Here is a 21,864-nt window from a genome sequence, read left to right as displayed (position 1 = left end):
AATTTATTGCCTCTCAGCTTCTTCTGTAATAAAGTGGAGATGAAAATGTGCACAACACGGATTTGTTAAATTAATGAATAGCTCTTTTTATTAGATTATTCAGAAGGAAACATCTCCATCCAGCAGAAGAGAGCAAGAGAGAGGACATAAAAGGATCAAGAAATAGAAATGAAAAACAAGAAATAAAATGAGCATAATTGAATGGAACTGAGGCAGATGGTTATTTGTTCGTTTAGGTACTGACTCAGGTTTGCAACAGAAGAGAAGCACTTGACCGCTGTAAATAATATCTCACTTTCAACTTGAGCACTTGACATTTTACATTTGTCTGCGTATTTTTTCAGTACATTTCAAAGGAGTTGATTTTTAGAAAACATAATCTGATTTCCCCTGAAAGGACATGAAAGAACACTTTAAGCTGCAGGTCAGGGATGTTTTTGATTTTGCGTATTTCCTGCTATGTTTAAGAGATTCCATTAAAATTTGATAGGAGTAGAAATGTCAAAGACAAATCTCTTTTGTAAGAAATACCTATATGTTCTATAAGATCACGTCCATTACATAAAGACATAAATTTCATCTCCAGTTAGCTGGCCTAATGCCCCTAACTGTGATGGTATTTGCAAGACATTTCTTTAGCTGAGGAATAAATTCCTGGATATGGTTTGTAAGACTATAGCACATCAGGAAACCTCGCTTGCTGGAGGCATTTTGGTTTTAGTTTTTGTGTCAGTTTCTACTGTTGGTCATACAAGAATCCCAGGCTCTAACTAACATAGAAGTGACTGAGTTTTTTTGTTTTGCTGACTAGGTATTCTTCAAATACTGACAAAGAAATGGTCATCCTAAAAATGGTAGATTTGAATGGAGTTGACCTGGGCCTTATCAGGTACTCTGTTTACTATTTTTGTTTTTCATCCTGTTTTTAATCACCGAGGTGGGGGCCGGGGTGGGGCGTTGGAGGAAAAGACTAGCATATGGCAGCAGAGGCTGGGAATACGTTGAGAAGTTAAGAGTGCAGACTTGGGAGTCAGATACATCTGGGTCCAACCTTGGATCCTGGGGCAAGTTTCTCAGCATTCCAGAGCTTAGTTCCTCACCTGGAAAACAGGACTACTTAAAGGCTGATGTAGGGGCGCCTGGGTGGCTTAGTTGGTTAAGCGTCTGACTTTCGCTTAGGTCATGATCTCGCGGTTCGTGGGTTCAAGCCCCGCGTCGGGCTCTGTGCTGACTGCCAGCTCAGAGCCTGGAGCCTGTTTCAGAGGCTGTGACTCCCTCTCTCTGACCCTCCCCTGCTCACGCTGTCTCTCTCTCTCTCTCCTAGAAATAAATAAAAACATTAAAAAAAAAGGCTGATGTAAATGAGGGATTCAGGTAAAGAAGCGTAGCATAGTATCTGGGATATGATATAAGGATTCAGTCAATACTAGTGCTTATTACTATATCAAGATGTTGTATGTGGAATTTCTATGATGGCGGACCATTATCTCTTTGTAAAATGAGAAAAGAATCTGACCAACCAGGCTAACTGATTATGGGTTTGAGATGACTTATCTGTGTTTTCCTAAAAGAATGAAGTCAAGTCTAATGTTAGGACAATGCCAATTAGTGATGGAGGCAGAATCGAGACCACCGAAAGGAAGCAGATGAGGTGAAATTACAGTTTGGCACAGGTTTTAGTTCAGTATTATATGTAAGAAGACATGTGGATTTTGTTTTTTACAAAAAGAAGGCATTTGCATTCATGTGTGAATTTTGTCCCTGCAACTAGACTGACTCAGGAATTGACTTGCTGGGTAACAGTGTCAGGTGCCTTGATGTGTGGACTTCTGAGTGATGCAGGATGCCTGAAGAAAGCATCTGGTGGTGCATGGGTGCTACAGTTAAATGGCTTGGTTCACTCTGTGTTGTCATTGTGTTGAGCTCTGTGACTTTGGCCACATTTTTTAACTGCTCTCTGGCTCAGTTTTCTTACTTATTTTATTTATTTTTTTAAATGTTTATTTTGAGAGAGAGAGAGAGAACAGGGGAGGGGCAGAGAGAGAGGGAGATAGAGAATCCCAAGCAGGCTCCACGCTGTGCGCAGAGCTCAATGGGGGCTTGAACTCACGAACTATCAGATCATGACCTGAGCCGAAATTAAGAGTTGGATGCTTAACCAACTGAGCCACTCAGGCACCCCTCAAATTTCCTACTTTAAAATTTTGGGATAAAGCGAGTCCTTAAAATGTTGATAATAAGCATGAGTAAAGGGGGGTAGGGGCCTATGAGGTAAGATTTTGAAATACTTAACTGAAAGTTTCTGTGCAAGTCATGTTAATGATTAATTAAAATTGATAAGAGGTGGATGAAAACACTAAAGATGGAGGCCGGGTCTGGCCCTCTAACTGGGTGGAGAACAGCATGGTGGTGAGGAGCTCTGGCTTTAGATGTAGATTTTAGGACTTGAGTTCAATTCCCAGTCCTGCCACTTACTAACCTACTTACACCTCAACTATTTCATTTGAAAATGGAAATAACAATGCCTCATAGGACTGTTTCAAGATTAAAGGAGATAATAAATGCAAAGTTCCACTCTGTGTCTGGCATACAAAAGAGTTGTATTATTTTGGTTAAACGGTAAGTAGAATAACCTTCTACTTTTTCTAAGAACTCCATTGTTGGCTTGTCAGAATGCTTGACATTTTATTTCTTTATTTAATATTTATTTATTTTGAGAGGTGGGGGGAGAGTGAGCAGGGGAGAAGCAGAGAAAGGGAAACAGAATCCCAAGCAGGCTCCGCACTGTCAGTGAGGAGCCTGATGTAGGGCTCAAACCACAAACTGTGAGATCATGACCTGAGCTGAAGCCAAGAGTCGAATGCCTAACCAACTGACCCACCCAGGCACCCCCAAATGTCTGACATTCTTTGGGCTTCAAGTGAGGTCACTAAAAACTCCCTGATAAAATAAAGTTTATTAAATGGGTTGACATGATAGAAGTTATTCTTCCATTACGATGAATTCATCTACTGATTAGTTGCCAAATGGTATTTAATGCAATAGACTTTCTAAATGTTAGGCATGCAGCTGTGTGCTTGGGGTATGTGTTGTGATGAATATGGCATGGTCCCTATCTTGAAGGGTCTAACGGGCAGAGACAGGCAAGTAATCACAACATACATCAGATGGCCATCAGTGCTACCACCTGGCCATAGATAAATGCTGTGGGAATTTGGAGGAGGTAGCATGGATACTTGAGAGCATAGCAGAAGGTTCATAGAGAAAATGGTGTTTGAGCGGGATCTGCAGGATCTAGGATATTTCTCATCATGAAAAAACCGTGAGCTGGGAGGCCAGAGTACGGGTGATGTCAGGGAGGGGGGTGAGGGATCAATCTGAAAAGGTGAGCTAGCTCCAGATTGTGAGGCACTTTGGTGGGGAGTAAATTTAGGAGACAGTCAGGATACAAGCATATATCTCTGGCTAGTTAGAGAATTCCACATTTGTTGGGAAAAGAAGGAGCCTTTTTCCTTATGGTTTCCACCTAACTCTTGGCTGAGTGACTGAGACCATCCATGATTCCCTTTTATTAGTTTCTGAATCATTTAAACCACAAAACCATCAAAACCACACTGAGATACTGCCTCACACCAGTCAGAGTGGCTAAAATGAACAAATCAGGAGACTATAGATGCTGGTAAGGATGTGGAGAAACGGGCACCCTCCTATACTGTTGGTGGGAATGTAAACTGATGCAGCCCCTCTGGAAAACAGTGTGGAGGTGCCTCAAAAAATTAACAATAGAACTCCCCTATGACCCAGCAATAGCACTGCTAGGAATTTACCCAAGGGATACAGGAATGCTGATGCATAGGGGCACATGTACCCCAATGTTCAAAGCAGCACTCTCAACAATAGCCAAATCATGGAAAGAGCCTAAGTGTCCATCAACTGACAAATGGATCAAGAAGATGTGGTTTATCGATACAATGGAATACTACATGGCAATGAGAAAGAATGAAATCTGGCCATGTGTGGCAACGTGGATGGAACTTGAGGGTGTTATGCTGAGTGAAATAAGTCAGACAGAGAAAGACAGATACCATATGCTTTCACTTATAGGGGGATTAGGAGGAACTTAACGGAGGACCATGGGGGAGGAGAAGGGGAAAATAGTTGGGGAGAGGGAGGGAGGCAAACCATGAGAGACTCTTGAATATTGAGAACAAACTGAAGGCTGATGGGGTTGGGGGAGAGGGGAAGGGGGATGAGGGGCATGGAGGAGGGCACTTGTTGGGATGAGCTCTGGGTGTTATATGGAATCCAAATTACAATAAACTATGAAAGAAAAAAATGTTTTTAAATAAAAAAAATAAAAAATGGTAACATTTGGAGTAGAATTCTCCCCACGAACTTTGAAAATATAATGAACTGCTCTTAGGTGAAGGATTAAGGGAATGCTTTTTATGACAGGAATTGGTGAGTTAAAAAATTCTTTCTTGTTGTTAGTAGTGAGTATAGGTGAAGCAGGTCAGAGCCAGCTGAATTTAGAGCCAAGTCTCCAATTTCTGTAAAACAGGATTAAAAATTGGAACAGTTTTATGTCTGGAAAAACAAAACAAAACAAACAATTCCCATGGAAGACTATGAAATGTTAACCTTCTGCCAGATGTTCTTTGCTTTCTTGCATACAACTATGTAACCTATCTGGAAGTCCCAGGGTCAGCTGTCAAGGTTATAACAACTCTCCTCCATCTGCTATGCTTAACACCTTGCAATAACTTTCTATTGTTTTTGTAGCCACCATATGTTATCCTTGATATAATTGCTCCTACAACTGCCTCTTGTAGCATAGTGATAATTACTCTTTGAATGCATTAAAAATGATCCGAAGCATAAAGTCAAATCTGGACTGCAAAGTAACTCAGCTACCATATGTGGGTGCCGGCTATTAGGCAGAGCCCCAAGGTATGAGGACTTTGGAAGCACAGAATCCCTGATTTTCAGAATATGGGTATCATCTGCTTCACAGCTCAACTAAGGCCTAGGTAGGTGAAGTGACTTGTCCAATGTCACAGCCAAGACTGTTCTCGTCACACTGAGAACCATATCGAAGTCTACCATTTTTTCTTTCCTACTTTCACTTCTGTTTTCACTTCTTCAGCACTACACTGGATCCAGTCTGCACTGGATACCTACTGTGCGCCACGCAGGACCTCCCAGTCCTTGGGATGGTGCTTTTCCTGGTTTGTGAAATCAGGAATCACATACCCATGTCTGGTTCCTTGAGCAAATTCCTTAAGTTCTCAGAGACTCAATTTCCATATTTCTCAGATGTGGATATAACATCTCTCCAGAGATCATTCACTTACGTATTCATTTATTAAATAGTGTGGAATATAAGTGTTGTGAACTGAGATAGCACTAAAGATACTCTGATGGGCAAGAATAGATGGAGTTGTTGGAGAATTTATAATCTCCTGGTAGAGACGAGACATCCAAGCAGCCCTCCAAATATGTGTATAATTATAATCGGGTTAAGTGCTATGAAAGGAAGGTATGTAGCATTGTCTTATAGGGATTTGACCTGGTCAGGGAGACTGGGAAAACTTCCCTAAGGAAGTGATAATGGAGTTAAAAAACAAAGCAAGATTGAGAATTATTTTTAAGTTCTTTTGTTTTTACATTCCAGTATAGTTAACATACGGTGTAATATTAGTTTCAGGTGTACAATATAGTGATTCAACACTTTCATACATCACCGAGTATATTATATATTATACCAATATATAGAATATTATATATTCTATACACAATATAATAATAATGTATATTACTCAGCAATAAAAAAGAATGTATATATCTCTCATCTTTATGCATTTCCTGGGCTGCTTCCATATCTCGGCTATTGTAAATAATGCTGCTATAAATATCCCGGTGCCTGTATCCCTTTGAATTAGTGTTTTTGTAATATTTGGGTAAATACCAAGTAATGCAGTTCCTGGGTCATAGGGTAGTTTTACTTTACCTTTCTGGGGAACCTCCATACTGTTTTCCAAAGTGGCTGCATCAGGTTGTATTCCTACCAACACTGTTCCCATCCTCACCAATGCCTGTTGTTTCTCATGTTGTTGATTTTAGCCATTATGACGGGCGTGAGGTGGTGTCTCACTGTAATTGTGCTTTGCATTTCTCTGATGGTGAGTGATTTTGAACATCTGTTCTATTCATGTGTCTGTTGGCCATCTGGATGACTTTGGAAAAACGTCTATTGGTGTCTTCTGTCCATTTTTTAAATTGGATTATTCATTTTTGAGCTGTTGAGTTTTAACTTGATTACATATTTTGGATACTAACCCTTTCTTGGATGTCATTTGTAAACCTCTTTTCCCATTCAGTAGCTTGTCTTTTTGTTTTGTTGATAGTTTCCTTTGCTGTGCAGAAGCTCTTTATCTGATGAGGTCCCAATAGTTTATTTTGCTTTTGATTCCCTGCCTCCAGAGACATGTCCAGAAAGAAGTTGCTATGGCTGATGTCAAGGAAGTTGCCATCTGTGTTCTTCTCTAGGATTTTTGTGGTTTCAAGTATCACAGTTAGGTCTTTAATCATCTTGAGTTTATTTATGTACATGGTACAAGAAACTGGTTTTCCCAACACCAGTTATTGAAGAGACTGTCTTCTTCCATTGAATATTCTTTCCTGCTTTGTCAAAGACTAATTGGCCATATAGTTGTGGGTCCATTTATGGGTTTTCTAGTCTGCTCTATTGATCTATGTGCTTATTTTTGTGCCAGCACCATACTGTCTTGATCACTACAGCTTTTCATACAACTTGAAGTCTGGAATTATGCAGCCATCTTTGCTTGTCTTTTTCAGGATTGCTTTGTCTACTTGGGGTCTTTTGTGGTTCCATGAAGACTTTAGGATTGCTTGTTCTAGCTCTGTGAAAAATGATATGGATAGGTTGCATTAAATGTGTGGATTGCTTAGGGTAGTATAGACATTTTAACAATATTCATTCTTCTAATCCATGAGCATGGAATATCTTTCCATTTCTTTGTGTCATCTTCATTTTCTTTCACCGGTGTTTTATAGAGTACAGGCCTTTCACATCTTTGGTTAGGTTTATTCCTAGGTATTTTATTGTTTTTGGTACATTTACAAATGGAATTGATTCCTGAATTTCTCTTTCTGTTGCTTCATTACTGGTATATAGAAATGTCACAGTATGTTGCATTTTGTAGGTTTATTTTGTATACCCTGAGAGTACTAAGTTCCTTTATCAGGTTTAGCAGTTTTTTGGTGGAGCCTTTCAGATTTTCTATATATGGTATTATGTCATCTGCAGATAGTGGAAGTTTTACCTCCTCCTTGAAGATTTGGATGCCTTTTATTTCTTTTTGTTGTCTAATTGCTGTGGCGAGGACTTTCAGTATGATATTGAATAAACGTGGTGAGAGTGTACATCTCTGTCTTGTTTCTGACCTTAGGCTCTCAGTTTTTTTCCCACTGAGGATAACATTAGCTGTGGGTTTTTCATATATGGCCATTGTTATGTTGAGGTACGTTTCCTCTAAATGTACTTTGTTGAGGGTGTTTAATCATGAATGATGTTGTACTTTGTCAAATGCTTTTTCTGCATCTATTGAAAGGGTCATATGGTCCTTATCTTTTCTTTTATTACATGGTGTATCACATTGATTTGCAAATATTGAACCATCCTTGCAGCCCAGGAATAAATCCCACTTGATTGTGGTGAATGATTTTTGTAACGTATTGTTGGATTCAGTTTGCTAATATTTTATTGAGAACTTTTTCATCCATGTTCATCAGGAATATTGGCCTGTAGTTCTCTTTTTTTGTGGTGTCTTTATCTGGTTTTGGTATCAGGGTAAAGCTACCCTTATAGAACAAGTTTAGAAGTTTCCTTTTCTATTTTTTGGAATAGTTTGAGAAGAATAGGTATTAACTCTTCTTTAAATGTTTGGTAGAATTCACCTGTGACGGTTTTCATCACAGAAGATGGACTTCTGTTTGTTGGGAGTGTTTTGATTATTGATTCCATTTCTTTGCTGGTTATGGGTCTGTTCAAATTTTCTATTCCTTCCTGCTTCACTTTTGGTAGACTGTGTGTTTCTAGGAATTTATCCATTTCTTCTAGTTTATCCAATTTGTTGGCATATAGTTTCCCACAATATTCTCTTATAATTGTTTGTAACTGGCAAAATGGGAAAGATAGTAGTAAAGAATATGTAACATAGATGGAGAAGCATATGCAAAAGTCCTGGGGTCCATTTGAGGAGCTGGTAGGAGGTCTGTGTGGCTGGAGTGCAGAGGAGGCTGTTGTGAGTTAAAGTGAGTAGTAGAGATTTGATGCCATGATAAAGATTTTGGTCTTCATACCAAGGGGAATGGAAAATCATTAAAGTGTTTTACCATGGGGCTGGGGGCTAGAGGCTCTTGAAGAATTAGGAAGAGTGGTGACTGGAGGAATGGAATAGATGTATGTGCATGAAACTATTCCATAAGCCATTACATCCCCTATAGTCGTGAGGGCACCATTTGCTTTGGTTGAGCTATCTATGCCAGGAAAGTATTTCTGCCTTTTGCCTGGTACTACCTGACACAGAAACAGCAAATGACTTTTCTCCAGATGTGGAGAACAAGTTTGGGATGTTCTGAATTCTGAATTAAAATGGAAAGTGTGTGGCACTCATGAAATTCACTTTGGAGACCCTGGAAGGCACCTCCAAGAAGGAGTCTGTCCTTCAAAGGAGAACAAGACACTAAGTCTTGATAGATCCTGAGGTACTAAGATACCACGTGGATGAGGAAACTACGAAGGGAGAAGATCAAGCAGAGGTTTCAAATGTCCACACCAAAAGGAAAGTCATGATGATGGGCAGATAACGTGAATGGAGTTCTGGCTTGTGCAGAGCCACTTCTCACAGTAGCTTTTGTGCCTGGGGCTCTGTGAGTGGCTTCTGGGGAGACTGACTCATTTCCTCAAGGTCACTGCAAGGGGGCAGGCTTTGTCTAACTCCTTTTCCCTTCTGTCTCTGCCCTCTGTCCAGTTCTTACTTGAGTTTGCGGGTGTGGCAAGGACTCTTCTTTTTTCTTCATCTTGTCAGCCCTCCAGGGCGGGGTCTGGCGTGACTCCTACTCCTCCGAGCTGTGAGGAGGATCTGAGCAGGTTTCTGGATGATTGTTCAAATGCCTTCTGCTTTATGTGTTGTGAATCCTCTTGTTCTAACAGAAAGGGGGTTCTTTCGAGGCGTAGTTTACAAAACAACCAGAAGGGTGATTTGTTCATTCTATTTGAATAATTTGGTTGCACACTCAGAAAAACCCAATTTATGAAATTAAGCTAATTCATTCAAACAATATTGACTTACAGAACTCAGTTGTGTGTGTGTGTGCGTGCGCGGGTGTTTGTAGATCTTCTCTGCCATCTATGACTAAGACTTCTCGAACTATAGTATCTGTCTATTCTATGCTTTATGTTTTCCCCTCAGTTTACTTGACCTGCCTCACACAGCAACCATGGAGAGTTCAGTACTGCCCTTCACAGCCATTCTAGACTTTTCCTCCTTCCTCCATCTCATCTCATCTTTGTCTGTATAAATGCCTTCTCCATTAGCTTTAACTCTGGTTGGCGAAGCCCTGCTCTTTATTTCTATGTCCCGAACTTCTGCCTCCTGCTCTCCCTTGTCCATGCTGCTAGGACGCTTGATGTTATCTTCTTGCTCCCACTTCCTGTCAGCTCCTTTGTGCTGTTTCTCCACCAGGGAGGATAAGCCTGGGTTGTGTGGTGAGTTTTCATCCTGGGTCTGGTGCATCCTGTTTCATGCGAAGGTAATTAATAAGGGCTCTTTGATGACAAGGGTGATGAAAGTTGACTGATGACAGAGATAATCATCCTTCTTAATTTAAATTGTTAAATTTAAAAGTTTAAAAACCAAAAGTTTACAAAGTTTAAAAATCAAAGCCGTAACACCAGTTGTCATAATTGGTACAAGGCATGGGACTTACTTGATTCTTGGGTTTCTGAAATGTTCTTAACCCGAGTGATTTGGGAGGCTATTACTTTTTTCTCCAAGTTTTTTCTTTTAGTATAAAAATAAGATGGACTCACCATAGAAGAATTAAAAAAAAAAAAGGCAAGTAGAAAGAAAGAAAAATAAACTCAAAGTTTTACTTCCTGAAGTCAGTTGTGGCTCATATTCAGGCCCATTTCCCAGTATAGAACATATAATAAAAAATAAGCATGTCTGGGGGCACTTGGGTGGCTCAGTCAGTTAAGTAGGTGACTTTGGCTCAGGTCATGATCTCACTGTCCGTGAGTTCAAGCCCCACGCCAGGCACTGCACTGACAGCTCAGAGCCGGGAGCCTGCTTCAGATTCTGTGTCTCCCTCTATCTCTTCCCCTCCCCTGCTCATGCTCTCTCTCTCTCTCACTCCCCAAAATGAGGAAACACTTAAAAAAGTAAGCATGTCTGAAAAGTCATGCTATTCAGATACTTGGTTTCATTCACTGGGGACACTATAAGCCTTAAAACACTGTGAGAAATATTAACAGTGTATCTCCATGTGCTGTTGTGTGTGTGTGTGTGTGTGTGTGTGTGTGTGTGTGTGTGTGTGTGTTTTGTAGTGATTGTCATTCCATATAATGATTTTTATCTTTTGGTCTCAAAAATATTTGTATTCTCTTGTTAACATAACTAACTCAGCTGTCCACAGGTTATAATTGGCATATATTTTTCCCTTTCATTTTTCTTCCAACTTTCACTTGTTTTTACATTTTAGAGGTGTCCTTTATGAATATCATATAGTTTTATTTATTCTTTACTCTGACAATCTTCATCGTTTAATAAGTGAGTTTAATCTATTTTTAAAAATTGTGATTATTGCCCACCTGAACTTTTCGGGTATCTTTCCACTTTGTGCTAGTTGTCACTCCTTTTCAGTGCCTTTTCTCCTTCTCTTATCTTTTCAGGACTGATAGAGATTTTTAAAAAATCTTTAGGGGCACTTGGGTGGCTCAGTCGGTTAAATGACTCTTGATTTCGGCTCAGGTCATGATCTGGCAGTTCATGGGGTCAAGCCCCACATAGGGCTCTGTGCTGACAGTGTGGAGCCTGCTTGGGGATTCTCTTCCTCTCTCTCCGACCCAACCCTGCTCACATACACTCTATCTCATGTCTTTCTTTCAAAATGAATAAACTTAAAAAGAGAGACTTAAAATTTTTAAATGGAAGATTATAGTTTGCAAAGATGGTGGCAATAATAGTGACCTTGATAGTACCCATTAAAACGTGGAGGGGATTTCTCCCGCCCTTGAATCTTGGCTGCTCCTGGGACCATTTTGATCAATAGAAGCTGGCAGAAGTGAGAGTGTGGCGGGATTGAGATAGCTTTTTGTTTTTTAATAGACTTTATATTTTAGAGCAGTTTTAGGTTCCCAGCAAAATTAACCAAAAGGTGCAGAGATTTTCCATGTCCCCTCTACCCACCCTTCCCCCATCAATATCTTGAGCCAGAGGGGTAAGTATATTAACATCAATGGACCTACACTGATAGATCATTACCACCCCAAGTCCATTGTATCAAGTAGTTTTTAAAATCCTTTCTCATTTGCTCATATATTTTCTAATATTATAGCAGTGAACCAAAAAAAAAGGGGGGGGGAATTAAAAATCATCAGATAATTCTGGGACTCAATAGCTTCTGTTAACATTTCATTTCATATCTTTTTAAATCTTTTCCTAACCATACTTATACATTTTTTATTTAAAAAAAAGAGATTTTCTATGCAATTTGGTAACTTTTCCATTTAAAACCACCTTCAAGGGGTGCCTGGGTGGCTCAGTTGGTTAAAAGCACCTTCATGAATGTCTTTCGTTGCTACTTGGCATTTTTTGAATCACTATTTTAAAATGGCTGCATGGTATTCCTTAATATGGGTGATAATGTACTCAACTGATTGGCAGTCATTTATTTGTAGTTTGTAGTTTCTTCCATTGCAAAGCACAGTGTGGTAAACATTCTTGAACAGACAGCTTGGATGGTTGCCAGGGGTTTCCCTAAACTCATTCATTTCCTAGAAGTGCCACTGCTGAGCCAGGAAAGAATGCTTGTTGCTGAGGCTTTTTGCAGGAATCTCCAAATGGCCCTCTGGAACATTCTTGCTTGTTTTCGCTCTTGCTACCCAAACACCAATGGAGTGTTTTCTCCCCCCGCTCTCGCTGATCTTGGTATTGCCATACTGTACGGTTATTGCTCAATAAGAGACCTCCAAAGCCAAATCGCTTCTGTTTTCCTTTCAGTTTCTTCAATTCCCGGCTCGTTAGGCTGGAGTTTTAGAAACACTCTTTTAGCCATTTCTTATTCCGCTTTTGTTGATCGTTTAATCATGTCCTTTAGGATATAAGCATTTGGATTGCCATGGCTTAACAGGATCCACCCAAAACAGCTATCTCCCCAATAACGTTATTGGGAGGGACTCTTTCATCCAGAACTTTGGGAAGATAATAAAAATAGTTGAGCATGTACATCTGCTCTCTGGAAGAGAGAAGGTAGGAAGATTTCCTAGGATACTGGCCACCAAATTTACCTGTAACTTCAGAAAGACTCTCCATGCAAAACTCACTGTCTTTCTTTATTCTGGACAGTCCCGTCTGCATTCACTGCTTCTCCTTGTTTAAAATTAAGGTCGTTCTTTGCATCCAGTAACCCTTCCAGTATAATGCACCCTTTCCTCTTCCCCAAATAATTTACAGTGGGGTGCGAGCAGGGAAGGGGAAGAGAGAGGGAGAAAGAGAATCCCAAACAGACTCTGCACCATCAATGTGGAGCCTGATGGGAGCTGGATCTCACAAAACTGATATCATGAGCCAAAGTCAAGAGTCTAATACCCAATCAATTGACTGAGCCACCCAGGTGCCCCAAGGACTTTGGGTATTTTGTAAGCCCTTAAACCTCTGACACAAGAGGGCAGCATTTCTTCATTTAATTATTTCATGCACATATGATATAATTGAATACACACATGTTGAATACACAGGTGTACACGCATCACAGATTTTACTATTGTGTTAATCCTGAAACACGCCCAGGGCTTTGTATATGTTTTTAAAATGTTTTATTTATTTTTGAGAGAGAGAGATGGAGCATGAGTGGGGGAAGGGCAGAGAGAGGGGGAGACAGAGAATCTGAAGCAGGATCCAGGCTCCGAGCTGTCAGCACAGAGCCCGACACTGGGCTTGAACTCATGAACCGGGAGATCATGACCTGAGCCAAAGTCGGACACTTAACTGGCTTAGCCATGCAAGTGGCCCTAGAGGTTTGTATCTTTTCCCATTACCATGATCGCCATCACCATCATCCTGGCCATCAGTTTCAGCAGCAGTAGCAATGTCAGGACCAGCACCTTCTACATCATCATGGTGATAATGTATTCCATCTTTAGTATAGACCACTCTTTGGGCTAAGCCCTTTAATTGTATTTGTTCCTTTAGTTCCAAATGTTGTGAGGTAACTAATACTATTATCATTATGTTTCAGAAATGAACCCTGGGGTTCAAATAGATGAAGCAATTTGTGTCTGACTCCAGAGCTAGTATTCTTAGTCACTAAAACATATGGCCTCTGTGTTAGTTTCTTAAGGCTGTCAGGGGGCGCCTGGGTGGCTCAGTCGGTTAAGCCCCAACTTTGGCTCAGGTGATCCCTCAGTTTGTGAGTTTGAGCCCTGTGTTGGGTGCTGTGCTGACAGCTCGGAACCTGGACCCTGTTGTGGATTCTGTGTCTCCCTCTCTCTCTCTCTCTCTCTCTGCCCCTCCCCTGCTCTCTCTGTCTCTCTCAAAAGTAGAATAAAAATTTTTTAAAGTAGTATGTTAAGGCCACCTTAACAAATTACTATACACTGGCTGGCTTAAAACAAGAGGTTTATTGCCTCACATGTCAAGAGACCAGAGGTCCAAAGTCCAGGGGTTGGGCTGGTTCCTCCCAGAGGCTCTCAGGGAGAATGTGTCCTATGTCTCTCCTAGCTTCTGGTGGTGGACACGCCACTCCAGTCTCGGCCCCCATCTTCACAGCTCCCACCTCTCCACGTCTCTGGGTGTCTCGCTATTCCTTTCCTCTGTTATGAGGACACCACTCATTGGATTTAAGACCCGACCTGAGCCAGTATGATTTTATTTTCTCTTTACCTTGTTTATATCCCTGAAGACTAGTTCCCCATAAGATCACGTTCTCAGGATCTGGTGGATGTGAATATGGGGCGGGGGTGGGGGTGGGGGCAGACACTATTTAATGCACAGCAGCTTCCTATATTGTATTTACCCAAAGAACTCCCATATTAGTACGCATCGTCCTGAACACTACCTTTGAATGGATGTACAGGATTCTCTTTCTCGTTGGTGGACAGTTAGGTTGGAGAGGGCCATGGTAGCATATAGGACCTTGGTGCAGAACTTACAAAGCCCCTCTCTTCTCTGGGCAAAGGTGTTTAGCTCCGTGAACTGAGCGGGGGCTGGGTTTCCACCTCCTTACCCCCTTTGCAACTCATCTTCATGCAGGGCATAACCTGCATCCCATGCATGATGGCCCGGGTTTGAGAGAATAGAACTTGGGGTGGGTTTGTTACTGTTGTAGAATACTGAAGAAGCTCAGTTTTGCATTTGACTTTTCTTTTCTGCTTCAGAGTAGGAAGTGCATAGTGTCCAAATTAAAAGAGGCCCTAGAAAATGCTTCAATTACCTAGGAGGAGAGAAGAATTATAACATTCTATATTACTTTGATGTTTATTGATTCACAGAGCACAGTCGAAATGTACTATTTTTTAGGTAACAGGGACTTAGAAATTTTAACTAACTTGCTACAGAATAGGATAAAAATCTCAAATATCCGGACCTTCCACAGTACTTTGATTACATTATGTGACTCAAGCACAGCCCTGCTTTAGCTGTGATGTAATCATTATTTAGAAATGTTTATTAACAGGGACATATGTATCCTTTTGTGCCGTTACGCTAACTTCTTTTGAAACTACTTCAACCTTACTTTCTCTCTTTTGAACTTTGCTTGGAAGAATGTTGTTTTGAGCAGATAAAATAAATTGTGAGTGCCACTCCCTTAAATTAAAATGACGAACTTTCTGCATATCTTTATGAATATTCATCTATTACCATAGAACTTTGGTGGCTGTGACAAGCCGGATATGTTAATAGCACATATTTCAAAGGCTAGCGGAGGAAAAATACAGCATCTTCTCATTCTGAGATTCAAATAACTTTTTTGAATGCATTTTTTTCAGTTTTGTAGAGAAAAAACATTCAATTAGTTTTCCAAGGCCTAAAATAAATGCAAAGAAATACATGAAATCAATAAGAATTCAAGTCTGTAGTCTAATTAGCAGACTAAAATTCTTAGCAGTTGCTTTCTCTATAGATATTGTTGTTCCCTGATTGCAGAGAACACCCCTGATCCCTCTTGATGTTCCTTGGGGTTTAACACAATGCCAACCACATGCTGGCTGCTAATAAATTCATGTTGATTGAATGAAAGAACAGTTGTCATCTCTCCTTGCCTTCATCCATTATGCTGTGGCCGGAATGACCGTTCATCCTCCAAACACGTCTTCAGGCCTCTGCTACAAATGTGTTTTCTCCAGGGATCCCTTTGCCAAGTTCCTACACATCTTTTAAGACCCAGCTCAGATATCACATCCTCTCTCATTTCTCAAGGGCAAGGTGCCTCCTGGCTCATCTCCATGTCTCTGGGCCTGGGCCAGAATCAAAGTTAACTGTGTATTGCACGAGCAGGTGAATGAACAGAGGGGACAGAGCCAGGATCCCACAGCAGATAAGAACTTGGGCTTTGTGGTCTGACACCTGGACTCTTAGACCTGCTTCTTGACTTACAGTGGGTGTGACCTTAGTCAGACCCCTTACCGCATCACTCTGAGACTTCATTTCCTTTGTTGTAAAATAAGGACAACGATAGCATCTGACTCCAAGCATTCTTGTCAGGATGAAATGAGATCCTGTGTATAAAATCCCTCACCGCATCAGTGCTAAATGATGGTCAATGTTGATAAAATAGTTCTACGAGTTTCCTTTGGTTGAGCTAGAGAGATTGCAGCCTGGCTGAAGCTGGTTGACCTCAGGGCAATCATATTAGGCAGAAGTATATTGGTTGGGGAGCCAAGGGAACATCATGGCCACCACCCCATTTTCCTTCTAAACTAAATGGAGTAATACTGTGAAAACACTGACTTCCAACTAACTGAAAAATACTAGTTGACTAGAATTTTCTCTGGCACTTGAATTTTAGGAGAAGAAAACAAACCATATCTGCAAAAAGGAAACTAGTAAAGGATTTTTTTAAATAGAGAAAATTTGCAAGTAACTTTAGGGTATGAACTTAGAACTACTCTTTAGCCTCAACTTCTGTTCCTTAACACAGTGGCAATACATACCTTGGGGGCTGAATTCAGCTTATAGACTGGTGATTGGTTTAACACGTTTAAAAAAAATCCAAAATGGAGGTCAACATGAAAAAAACTATTATAGAAATTTTAAATATATGCCATTTTAGAGTGATTCGTCTCTAAGTCTCCATGTAACTATTATCCAGCTTTGTAATTAGCAATATTCTGCCATCCTGTTTCATCCCTCTTCTCCTTTTGGTTTGCTTTGCTCGAGTTTTCATTTTCTTTTTTAATCATTATTTATGTTTTGAGAGAGAAAAAGACAGAGTCTGTGTGGGGGGGAAGACACACACACACACACACACACACACACACACACACACACACAGAATGTGAAGCAGGCTCCAGGTTCTGAGCTGTCAGCATGGAGCCTGACACAGGGCTCAAACCCATGAACTGTGAGATCATGGCCTGAGCCAAAGTTGGACGCTTAATTGACGGAGCCACCCAGGCGCCCCTGCTTTGTTAGAGTTTTAAAAGCAAACACCAGATATCAAATCATTTCACTCATAAGTATTTCAGTGTATATCTCTACCAGTGGAAAATGCACAAAAATATAACTACAATCCATGATCACGATCAACAAAATTAAAAATAGTTTCTTAATATGACCTAAAACCTAGTCTAAGTTCAGTTTTCCCTGATTATATCAGTAAGATCTTTTTATAATTGTTTTATTTGAATCAGCATCCAAATAGTCCACCAACTACATTTGTTGGCTATATGTATTAAGTCTCTTAATTGGTAAGATTTCCCCTCCTTTTATTCTATGCTATTTACTTCTCTTTTTTCTTTAATTTAAAATTTTTTTATTTGAGCATAGTTGACACACAATGTTATATTAATTTTAGGTGTACAACACAGTGTTCCAACTTGTCTATATGTTATAAACATATGCTCATCTCACACGTAGCTCATCTCACACGTAGCTACCATCTGTCACCATACAACCCTATACACAGACCATTATCTCTGTTCCCTATGCTGTACCTTTCACCCCCATTACGTACTCCTTCCATAACTGCAAGCTTGTACCTCCCACTCCCCTTCACCCATTTTGCCCAACCTTCACCCCTCTCCTCTCATGCCATTTACTTCAAGAGGTTTTAAATTTTTTTTAATGTTTTATTTATTTCTAGGAGAGAGAGAGAGACAGCGTGAGCAGGGGAGGGTCAGAGAGAGAGGGAGTCACAGACTCTGAAACAGGCTCCAGGCTCTGAGCTGGCAGTCAGCACAGAGACGGATGCAGGGCTCGAACCCATGAACCGCGAGATCATGACCTACGCGAAAGTCAGACGCTTAACCGACTAAGCCACCCAGGCGCCCCCGTTTACTTCAAGAGTTTTTAAATTGAGGGGTACCTGGGTGACTTGTCGGTTAAGCATCTGACTCTTGATTTCGGTCCAGGTCATAATCCCAGGGTCGTGGGACTGAGCCCCAAGTCAGGCTCTGTATTGAGAATGGAGCCTGCTTGGGATTCTCTCTCCCTCTCTGTCTGCTCTTCCCCTGCTTACATGCAGGTATGCATGCATGTGAACACATGCTCTTCCTCTCTCTCAAAATAAATAAACTTGAAAAATAAAATTAAAAAGTTTTTAAATCAGTAAATATTTCACAAAAACATGGATTTCTCAAAGATCTGGCAGCACTAGCTTACTCTTAAGAGGCAACATTTGGCAGCAGCATCATAGAGGCTACAATCTTGAGACCCATGCAAGTGCCTCCAGGTGTCCGCGGTCCACACCCATCCCCATAGCACCAATCAGCTTAACTCATCTGTGTTGCCTACCCAGGCCCTGTGGGCATTGTACTGCTAATCTCTGATTTATATATGCACCTACTGGGCAATGAGAACTGAATCTGGAATGATGACCTTGAAGTTTAAAAACATCCCTAGTCAGTAAGTAAATGTTCAGTTTCGTGTGCTGTATTACTTAGGTTGGAAGGTAAGGTGAAATATTTAGAGTTTTCAGCAAATAATCAAACCAACAAAAGATTTTTTTAAATTAGAGCCTCTCTTTTCTTGAGCCTCCATCCTAGTTAATTTGCTTTCCAGCCTTCCATTCTGTGAGTATCTTTTTTACCTGTGGATCTTTGATCCTCCAAAGGCCACTGGACAAGGTGTCCCAAGACCCAGACTTTAGTCTTAGTCCTTGATGACAAATGAGCTACTATTGGGCTTCTCTGAGACACCTTGCTGAGCAGAGGTAATAACTGCTTTTGTTCCAGGGATGTTGTGAAGTTTAAGTAAGGTAAGAGATGTGAAATTAGTTTGTGGACCTTGTAGCTCTATACTTAAACAAGGTATTACTATGCATACGGCTACATCAAATTATGCATAATAGCCTCTTTCACACCTCGGTGCACTTACTATGGTGTTTCTTTCCCCTGGGGTGCCCTTAAGAATTAATTGCTAGTCATCTGTGGTCCCCAAACACTTTATGCCTATTTCTTTAAAACATGTGTTGCACTGTATTAAAGTCATTTGTTTACATCTTTGTCTGATCCTGGGTGTCAGCTGCAGTGTATTCAGTACTTGGCACATGGCAGAGTCTCAGTAAATGTCCGCTGAATTAGATAGGATTGACTTTAAGAATTATTATGTGCACCTATCTTGAAGGACAAAATCTGCACCCATACAATGCGTTAGGTGTGACGTCTGATCACTGATCATTCTTGGCTCTTGTTAAAAGCATATGATGAAGATGGTGATGGTGAAGATACAATAGTTATGAAAATAGTTTTGTATTTTTAATTTAAGTAATTGACTAGACTTTTTGAGTATATCATTAGTATATCATTGAGCTCATCATGAGTGAAAGAACCTAAGTGTGGAATGTCTATCATTAAAACTTTTTTTTCCTGCTGGAGAAAATGGAAGCTCCCAGACATTGCTTTTGGCTCCATTATCTGGTTGTCTTCATTAGCTGAGGGCTTCTTTTCTTTTACAGCTGGTTTGCCATCCACCCAGTCAGCATGAACAATACCAATCATCTTGTCAATAGTGACAACATGGGCTATGCATCTTACCTTTTTGAGCAAGAGAAGAACAAAGGATATCTGCCTGGACAGGTGAGAATTTGTGTCATTGGAAGCACCATCTTAACTCATTATATCATCATTCATACAATGCCCAGATGGCTGATTCAAGTCTTCAGTGTAAAGTGTCATTTAGCACGTGATGTACTAGTATGCTTGGATAAAAAAACTTCTCCATCCTCCCTGAGAAGGAAAGAAAAATTAAAAGTGACTAACTGTGTCAAATACTACTTATATTGGTGGCTTCATAAAATTACAATTAGCTGGAGAGGGAAGGGCAAGCTCAAGATTTTTGCAATATATAATTCTTTTTTGAATGACTTGGAAATATGATAAACTGTGTTGATGTTTACTTTTCTTTTCAGAGCTATCAAAGTATTAAGTACCTTCTGAGTAGTGTTAAGAACCTGAATGAGGATGGGACAGGTGATGAATCTTTCTCGCTGGTCGAGATTTCCCTGTTCGTGGCGGATTTCCTTTTAAGGAGTTTTCATACTTTCTTTTAGTAAGGCCCAAGTGAGAGACAACCCTAAACCACCAGGCTTGTTATTATAACTTTGAAATGCGATGAGGAATGGAATCAGAGATGGGTACCAGAACTCAGTCCATGTGCCTCAGAAATCTCCTCAGCTCTGTGTAAATTACTGACTACAGATAACTAAGCTGTTTCCTGAGGGGAGGGACCCTGCTCTGTTTGATCCTAGGGTCCGAGTCCCAAATGCCAAAGAATATGAGAAGAGCCCAGGCCCTTGACTAGGATAAATGTCTAAAAAGTGCAGTGATACAAAAGTTGTTAGCCCCATTCACATTTGGTGTGACCTTTTAGCTCCTTGTTGACAAAACAATGTTTTTTTTCATTTTAGCCTGTGTTTTAGGGAAAAGAAAGGACATTCCCATTTATGATCACTGGTTGGGTGCTAGGCACTTTGAGATAAGTTATCTTTTTGGTGTAAAAAAATAAGACACATGATCTCCAATACCTGCTTATCTCTTTCTCTAAGAAAATTGAAGACATGGAAGGTGGAGTTAGAGCAGCAGGGTTGAGGTTAAAGTCTTGCACCACTAAAGGGCTATGTGCTGTTACTTCAGGTTGAAGAGCTAAAAGAAAAGATACATGGAGGTAGACCTGGATGGTGAATTAGCATTCACTTAGGTTCACTTTTGCCACAGGAAAATCTGGATTCATATTTTCTTTTTAAGCCAGTAGCATATTTATTTTTCAAGGAGAAATGGACCTCTGAGCTCCAGATACGATACCAGAGGAGAGTTTGATGAGTCAGCGTTTTATAATGTATTGTTATATGCTGCGTTTCTTGTCAAAGTGTTTCTGTTAGTGGTCCAGGGTTGAAACTGTCCTACTTGAAACAGCTGTATTGATCTTTGGAATATCGTGAGTGATACTAGGTATGCCGACTGCAATGCAAATTTTTTCAGAAATTTTCTCAGGATGTTATGCCTCCTCCTTCTATTGCATTCAAATGGATTTGAAGAGTTCACCAGAGTGGATGGAATGTTTGCAGTTTTAACGGAATTCATTACAGGAAGTAAGAAAGAATGACAAGCAATTGGCTGTTTCTTTTGGCAGGGACCATATGTGGCAGCCTTTGCTTCATCAAACCTCGGAGATGTGTCCCCCAATATTCTTGGCCCACACTGTGTCAACACAGGAGACTCCTGTGATAATGCCAACAGCTCTTGTCCCATTGGTGGGGTAGGTAACTGTGACATGAAATCTTGGTGTTTACATCTCATGTGCATCTTAAATATTCACCATGAACTCATAAATATGTTCTCCTTGAGTGTGCCTGGCCTACTAACCACTAGCATCTGCTCTTCTCAGAAGCACCCACTAAATTCTGGTTGGATAAAATTCTATTTCCATTGGATTGACTATTAAGTGTTTTGAATCATGAGGCAATTAGTAAATGTCAGAGATGAAATACCCTTGGCCAAACTTGGACAGTCTGAAACATTTTGCCTCGGCATTTCTGATGTCACAAGTTAGTACCAGAAACTGCCTGACTGAGATGTTTCTCACTGATTGTAATGTCTATAGCATTAACCACACACAAACACACACACACACACACACACACACACCATCAACTGTTTCTTTTTTTTTCCTTTAAAATTACAAACAGCAGAGGTAACTGGGTAGCTCAATTAGTTAAGAGTCCAACTTTGGCTCAGGTCATGATCTCAGTTTGTGAGTTCGAGCCCTGTGTCGGGCTCTGTGCTGACACCACAGAGCTTGCTTCACATCCTCTGTTCTCCTCTCTCTGCCCCTCCCTTGCTCACTCTCTCTCTCTCTCTCTTTCTCTCTCTGTCTCTGTCTCTCAAAATAAATAAACATT

The 21,864-nt window shown here is 40.5% G+C and overlaps 1 protein-coding gene across 1 annotated transcript in view; it reads left to right on the top strand.

Annotated features, from left to right (window-relative positions):
• Positions 1-21,864, top strand: part of ASAH2 (N-acylsphingosine amidohydrolase 2) — a 70,931-nt gene that overhangs the window by 17,348 nt on the left and 31,719 nt on the right. Inside the window, exons 7-9 of the mRNA XM_077755197.1 lie at positions 812-889; positions 19,423-19,543; positions 21,096-21,221. Coding sequence (XP_077611323.1) covers positions 812-889; positions 19,423-19,543; positions 21,096-21,221 — 325 coding nt within the window. The remainder of the gene's footprint in view (positions 1-811; positions 890-19,422; positions 19,544-21,095; positions 21,222-21,864) is intronic.

This window comes from Crocuta crocuta, unplaced genomic scaffold (genome assembly GCF_008692635.1).
Source record: "Crocuta crocuta isolate KB4526 unplaced genomic scaffold, BGI_CrCroc_1.0 scaffold2, whole genome shotgun sequence".
NCBI classification, from domain to species: Eukaryota; Metazoa; Chordata; class Mammalia; order Carnivora; family Hyaenidae; genus Crocuta; species Crocuta crocuta.
The sequence above is the reverse complement of the archived record's forward strand: the minus strand, read 5'-3'. Positions and strand labels throughout refer to the sequence as shown.